The sequence below is a fragment of the Nicotiana attenuata genome, chromosome 2 (assembly GCF_001879085.1).
Source record: "Nicotiana attenuata strain UT chromosome 2, NIATTr2, whole genome shotgun sequence".
Classification (NCBI taxonomy): Eukaryota; Viridiplantae; Streptophyta; class Magnoliopsida; order Solanales; family Solanaceae; genus Nicotiana; species Nicotiana attenuata.
Window position 1 is genome coordinate 58,859,288 of NC_031990.1, and position 7,865 is coordinate 58,867,152.

General features: G+C 38.2%; 1 protein-coding gene across 1 annotated transcript in view; it reads right to left on the minus strand.

The window, feature by feature from the left end:
* LOC109211106 (GDP-L-galactose phosphorylase 2-like) overlaps window positions 951-7,865 on the minus strand; it is a 10,200-nt gene continuing 3,285 nt past the window's right edge. Inside the window, exon 5 of the mRNA XM_019374610.1 lies at window positions 951-1,562. Coding sequence (XP_019230155.1) covers window positions 1,236-1,562 — 327 coding nt within the window. The 3' untranslated portion in view covers window positions 951-1,235. The remainder of the gene's footprint in view (window positions 1,563-7,865) is intronic.

Here is a 7,865-nt window from a genome sequence, read left to right on the forward strand (position 1 = left end):
TTAATTGATTCAATTTCCGTTTTAAAAACAGTGTAATCCCCTATTTCACGCCGTGAATACAGTCGAATACAGTCGAATACAATAATATGTCCAGCTGTAATCCCACGTTTTACTCCATGAATACAGTCGAATACACTCGAATACAACAACTGAATAGCTGGACTTCCCTGATTCACGCCTATTTTTGCTACTGTATTCATGAATACAATAGCTTAAATACATCAAATACATCTTATAACCACAGAAAAGGTATCTATAATCCGTAATATAGCAAATGGTATCTATAGATGGCTAATTACTACTAAAAGATAGTGCTTTATGAAAATTTCTCTACTTAATAGCTATAAAACTTATTGGAACATTCAAAAGTTCTAAGTCCAACCTTGAAATAATACCTTAAAAGATATAACTATGAAAAAATTTAAGAAATATTTATAAATTACATCACAATAAGTATATTTATATATTAAATATATCTAAAATTTCTATATATATGTAATGTCGGGTTGGTTTGATTTCGGTTTGACTTTCTTTAGTTAAAACCAAACCAAACCAATTATTGTCGGGTTTTTTTTTTCCAACACCAAACCAAATCAAACCAAACCATAATCGAATTTTTTTTTCTCGGTTTGACTCGGATTATCGGATTGGTGCGGTTTGTCGGTTTCCTTTGCACACCCCTACTATCTATGGGACGGCAGGGGGAAACTTCTGTAAGAAAAAGAGGAAATATTACTTTTACAAATTATTATTATTAAGTTCTCAACTAGCTGAAGAATGGGGCTCTAGCCATTCATGGAGATGAAGTTTCAATATGACAACTGGAAGTTCTTTCTATTAATTACCCGGCAGCCACTGTCGAGACACATAGTTCAAAACCTACTCAAAGAAAATAAGTTTAATCCACATTAATTCTAGAAACACAATTAAGCCGTTATAAAAACTTTCAAGAACTGGGACAGGTGCGCGGTGGCGTTCATTAGATCACTTGGTAATATAATCAGTTAATCACCAACAAAAAGGTACGATAATATTTATTGAACATTCCTGCCAAAGGCCGAAGCCCGCAGGCATTAAAAACAAAGCATATGTACAAAACACTATGTAGGGATTACCAACTCCAACTACTACAACAATATGCATCGAACAAGATGCTGCAAAAAGTAGCACACACATAAACACTAGATACTTCAACCTTTATTAAATCCTGCAAGAGCGGGCAGGCCACAAATTCTTCAGTGTAATACCAAACAATCTTGAGGCATATGTGACGCAACTTGCGGACCAGGAGAATCTGGAATTTCCTTCTCTGGATTGATGGTTTTATCCTCCGCTTCTTGCAAATCAGCTGCTTCAGCAATATAACCCTTCACTTCTTGGAATCTCTCCTCCGATAAAGAAACTTCAGAAAGAAGTTTCAACGCATATTCCTCTGATGCATCATTGTAATCTTTTCTTCGCTTAAGCACCATATGTCCACTAATTTCCCACACAGCAGGGTTCACCTGAGTATCGAGGAGCTCCTGGTCTACAACTCCAAGTGCTTGCTTCTCTGCATAACACTAAGCAATCATCCCAGAAAAAGATGAAGTAAGCTTCTTTAACCATCAAAGAGAGATTTGAAAGCACAGTCCAAAAATTTCTATTTTCAAAATGAGAACCCCGTGTTCATGCACATTTTCCCTGCTATTCTACTATAACTGAAACTCGGTTCTAAAACAAGTTAAAAGTTGAGTGTTTCGAGTTCTCCCGCTACTTAATTGACAACTAATGCTAAAAGATCAAATGTTGAACTAATTGCTTTTATTTTCGCTATGATATTGGTGAAGAACCTTATTTCTTTGCTGCACAGTTGTTGACAGTTGCTGAGCAATCATGGGAAAAATAATGTCATATGTGTGAAGGATATAAAGATAGTTTCTACTTTGCAGCTGATAGGAACGCAGATTCTAGTGGAACCATCCATATCTCCAGTGGTGCACCTTGAGGCAATGCTTGGCTCTTTGCGCAACCAGGTTGAGCAATGTCCAACAATGTGAACACCCAGCTTGTCTTTTGTGTTTTTAGCTGAGGTTTTTGCCTTCTTGTGCTTCTAGGATGTGTGGCTTTTGGTAATATTTTCGTCTATTTTTGCCCTTAAAATTTCTAACTAATGAGGGGTAATTTAGTAATCTTAAGACTATTGTTTGCTTAGTTAAATTTATAGAAAAGAGCAAACTAATCAGCAAGCCGTAGTCTGCAAACCCTCTGTCATCTCTCTATGATGCGGTTGCAGTAGTCAACAAGAATCTACAAGGTTTTGACTCAGTTAAACCAAGTTCTTGGAAAATCTCATCCAGGTTTTGTATTTGCCAACTAGAAAGCTAGAGAGGACAAATATAGGGATTTAATCTGGGACTTGTCCAGACGAAATGTTACTCATTGTCCACATCCCATGCAAGCAGCCTTGGTGCTTGTAGAAGTGGCTTCTCCTCAGGAGAACCCAAGTGAGATCAACAGGAATCCAGTAAATTGGCATGGACTATCAAATCTGACTAGCTTAATCAGATGATCATATTTATAAGAGCAAACTTGTATCTAAAGCCTCTATCAGTCTCCTCTCTCATCTTCTCTCATCTTATTGCTCTATTTCAACTGTAGCTGCTGCATTGGCAACACCAATAGCTGGTGCTCAGATATGTTGTCTATCTATTCTTTTTGCTGTTATGTTTCCTCTCTAGTAGTGTTACTTCTAATAGTTCCTACTTGATGTTTGGCTATAATTCCATATTTTAGTGCATTACTTACTTTACATTTTGATGTTTTAATAATTAATTGTGCGACATTTTAGCTTAATTGAGTTATTTTTATGTGTAGGATCGTTGGAATGCATAAAGGAATGAAAGTTGCACAAAAGATGTTGAAGACACAAGAAAAAAGCACGAAAAGGAGAAAGTCGGAACAAGGCAAAAGTACCTCGGCCCAGGCCTCACCTCGCCTGGCTTAAGGCGAGATGCTACCTCGCTCCAGGCCTCGCCCCGCCTAGCGTAAGGCGATCTCAACCAGGCCTTCCACCAGGCCTCACCTGGCTTAAGGCCTGGTCCCCCAGTCCGCGAATAAATTGTTTTCTACTCAGTTTTGGACTTGGAGACTTCGATCCTAGCCTATAAATACTCCCTAAACATGTCTGAGAAGGGAGTTGGACGTTTTGAGAGGGAACTTTTGACGAAGAGAAAGCAGAGAGCCGCCGTGGAGGCCGGGTTTCATCTTTCTTCCACTAAACATAGTAATTTTTATGTTTCTTCGGATGATTTGTTGTTTTGCTACCATGCCTATGCGGAGCTAAACTTCACGTTCTAGGGTTGTGGTTGTCATGAATATTGAAGTTTATTAATTACATCACCGTTAATTCGAGTTACCATCGTTGGTTGTTTCTCTAATTCTATGCATAATTGCTTAATTGTTTGGCCAACAGTTTGAGTTCTATTTACTATCTATCTATGCTTGGGAAAGCCGTGTTTAGATTAGAGTAGAATTAGAGAAAACTTGTTTCTGAACCCGTGACTCGGGGAAAGATTCGCGGTTAGGATAGGAATATACCTAACAGTCTTGCTTAGTTGAATGCTGTATTTTCGTCGTTCATGATATATTCAATTAGGGGTGTCAATGGTTCGGTTCGACAGGTTATTTTATAAAATTTATACCATACCAATTCTTCGGTTATTCTGTTGTATATAACCAAAATTAGACTTCTTAAAATTGCCTTAATCATGTTGGTTTCTCTTCGGTATTGGTACGGCTCGGTTAATTCTCGGTATTTTATTAAATATCATGTAAAAGTCACTAGTAGAAGTATAATGCAATAACATACGTACTTTAATATGACTTAGCAAAAGTCTCTAGATATTTTTACTGTTTAAAGGATAATGAATTAAGAAAATATCAAAGATGGTTAGAGTATAGATCTATCAACTATTCTACAGCAACGTAAAAGAAACTAAGTAAAGACAAAGAAAATATAAATCACACGAGTGAAAGATATCAACCAAGCTGGGACTCAAGAATAAAGTCTATAGAAGATTAAATATTCAAAAAGATAAATCTAAATCATACGAAAGAAAACATATTCAAAATATTGTAGTTTGCTACTCATAATCGCTAGAATACCTTGTATCTTGCTAGTAAATATGCTGAAAATAATTTAGTTTCAACAGGAGTAGCATAATAGGTTTGAGAATTAGGACTTAAAGTTTAATTACTTGTTGGCTTGCAACTGTTTTCATAGTTCCAAAATCCAATAGAAAATCTAATGCTTTATTATTTTTAAACTTAACATATAAATATATTTTTCACATGTGAATTTTTTCGATGTCGTTCACTAATTTTTTAGGTTTATTTTCATAAAATAAAAAACTACCCTAATTATCGATACTGTTATAGATTTATATAAAAACCTAGGGTTCTATTTTAAAAAAAAACTAAAAATCGATACAGTATGGTACGATTCGGTAGATTTAGTTGGTTTTTAAATATCCATTGACACCCCTAGATTCAATACCATAGGAATATAAGACTGATATATTGTGGATAGACGGATAGTATTGTGGAAACATGCCATTTATATAAACGATCCGTCAACTAGCAACCATAGATAATTCGGATGAACAAGTTTAGTTACGAACTCAATAGGATTGATAAACCAACCACAATCCTAGAATCTTCATCTCATCTGATTAAAATCCCATCACAATCTCTTGCTTTGTGTTAGTATTAGCTATTTACTTGCTTAATTTCTGCAAAAGTAGTTTAGTAGAAAAACTATCACTTTTGATTATCTTGGACAGTTAATTGATTTTACTTATAGCTTAGTCAACAATTATTCTAAGTCTTTGTGTTCGACATCCGACTTTCGAGTAGCTTTATTACTTGACGGCCATGTATACTTGCATATACTTGGGAAACCAACAAGTTATTGGCGCGGTTGCCGGGGACTTAGCAATTGATTGTTTAATCGAGTTAATTTCTTATCCGTTTTTTGTCCAAGTTTTGACTTGTTTGATTTACCTGACCTCCTTCAGGCACTTGGAAGTGAATGTCAGGGAAGAAAAACGAGGGTAAAGATAAACTTGAACCATTTGAAAACGAACCTAAGAGACTGTTCCATAGAAACAAGAAAGCAGCAAAAGAAGCCAAAGAGGCTGAGGAAGCAGCGAGATTGGCAGCACAGGTTGAGGGAATAGAAAATCATTATGCAATTGTTGAACTTCCGCAACCTGTAAGAATGGTAGACAACCAAGACCTACCAACGATCGCAGTGCAAGGCCCAGCCTTGCGAATATGACACACGCCATTGTCAAACCAGCCATCACAGGCCACTTTGAGCTCAAACAATATATGGTGCAACTAATACACTCCCAAGGTCAATATGTGAGGCTACCACATGAAGATCCACAGAGGCACATTCAAAGTTTTCTGGAGATCACAGATACTTACGATTTCCCAAATCTCTGCGGATTATGTCAGGATAACATTATTTCCCTTCTCACTTTTGGGGGAAGCAAAGGAGTGGTTATAAAAGGAGCCTGCAAATTCAATCAGAACCTGGGATGATCTAGCAAGGAAGTTCTTGATAAAATTCTTCCCATCTCGAAAGACGAAATCACTAAGGAGCCAGATATGTGGATTCCAGCAAAAGGAGGGCGAGACTCTTCGCCAACAGTGTTATGAAAGGCGCGCTTAAGCCCTGAAGCGAGGCTCAAAACATGTTGAGTGCTTCGCCTCGCTTTGTGGGTGCTTATTGCATCAAGGCTCTGAGTCATACTTTTCCTTGCCAATGAGTGTAATCCTGAAAAGGCAACATTAAACCGTTGATATTTCACTTTATCGTAATTTTTTTCCAATTTCTTTGTCCATATATTTGTTATTCATACTTATAATTATTAGTCTTGCATTACATATACATAATTTTACTTTTTCTCCAGTTGCACCTTTTTTCACTAAAGCTCACGCTTTATTTGCGCTTTGCGCTTAAAGCCCCAATGGACCTTAGAGCTTTTCTGCGCTTTTCGCCTTTGATAACACTATTCGCCAAGCTTGGGAGCGATTCAAGAAATTACTGCGAGATTGCCCACACCATGGTCAAACAGATGAAGTCTTAGGGAATACTTTTGTAGAAGGTCTAGATGAAGCTTCCAAGATGTACATCGATTCTGCTTGTCGACGTATGTGCATGGAAAAACCGTATGGGAAATCCGAGCCTTGTTGAACAACTTTACTGCAAATGATCAGAACTAGCAAGGGGAAGGAGAACCCAGTAGAGCAATCGGGCCTAAGACAGGTGGTATGATCGAAGTAGATGCACTCACAGCATTGAGAGCTGATGTAGCCAAGATAGCCAATCAGGTTGGGAAGCTCTCTCAAGCACAAGTGCAACCGGTGCAGCAAGTGCAACAAATGCAAGTCTATTGTGAATTTTGTGGGGAAGGTCACACGGGTGACCAATGTCCCACAAATCCCGAGTCAATCTACTATGTAGGGCAACAAGTCAGAGGGCCGACGAATCAAAATGCTCAATATGGTAACACATACAATCCGAACTGAGGAACCATCCTAACTTCTATTGGGGTGGAAATCAGAATAACATACCTCAAGGTAGTTAGAATCAACCACTTAAACCCTCACAGCAAGCAGAGGAGAGTTTGCCTGACATGATGAAAAAGCTCTTGATCGACAATCAGAAAATCATGGCTGACAATCAACAGTTGCACAGAGTTCAAAAATCTAGAGAGGCAGTTTGGGCAAATGGCTAACAATCAGAACACTAGGCCTGCTGGAGCTCTCCCAAGTGATACAGAGAAAAATCTTCAAGTCAATGCAGTGACGTTGAGAAATGGGAGGGAATTAGTAAAAGTGCCTAAGAAGAAAAGGAGTCGCCTGGGCTCGAAGATGAAAGAGTGTCAAAACCTGTAGAGGTAGATGAGAAAAACAAAGCAAAGTCTGAGCATGTAGCACAAAAGGGTGCCACCCCTTTTTCCTCAAATAATGAGAGATAAAAATGATAACCACATGTTTCACAAATTTCTAGATATGCTGAAGCAGATACACTTGAACATCCCTAAGAAGGACATGCTTTGTGATGTCCCAAAATATGCAAAATACATCAAGGATATAGTGGCAAATAAGAGGTTAACTAATTTTGAAACCGTCGCACTTATTGAAGAGTGCACTTTCAAGATTCAACACAAGCTTCCACAAAAGCTTAAGGATCCGGGTAGTTTTACCATCCATGTAAGGATTGGTGAGATCGATGTGGGTAGAGTATGTATGATTAGGGTGCAAGTATCAATCTGATGTCGTTGTCGGTGTTCAAGCAATTGGGCTTAGGAGCTCCGAGACCCACCACGGTGATGCTTCAGTTAGCTGATAGATCTTATGTTTATCCTGAGGGGGTAATTGAGAACATGTTGCTGCAGATTGGAAAGTTTATTTTCCCGCAAATTTTATCATCCTGGAGTACGAGGCTGATGAGCTAGTTCCTATCATCCAGGGACGACCTCTTTTGGCCACTGGAGATGCAATCAGAAAAGTCCGAGAAGGTAAGATGATCATGAGGGTGGACAATGAAGAAGATGTCTTCAATGTGTATGGAGCCATTCAGTTGCCTCGTCACTACGAGGATCTTGCCATGATTTCTTGTATAGGAGATAAATGAACCAACTGTGGAGAGAAGTGCATTTAAAGAAGATGTACTAGAAAAGGCATTGATGTTGTTCAATCATGTGGAACTTGCAGAAGAGGTTGAGGAGATGATGCAAATTCTACATGCATCTTGCGAGTACATAAGAGAAAGATCCGAGTTTGAGCCCCTGGATAGGCCAATCGTCTCC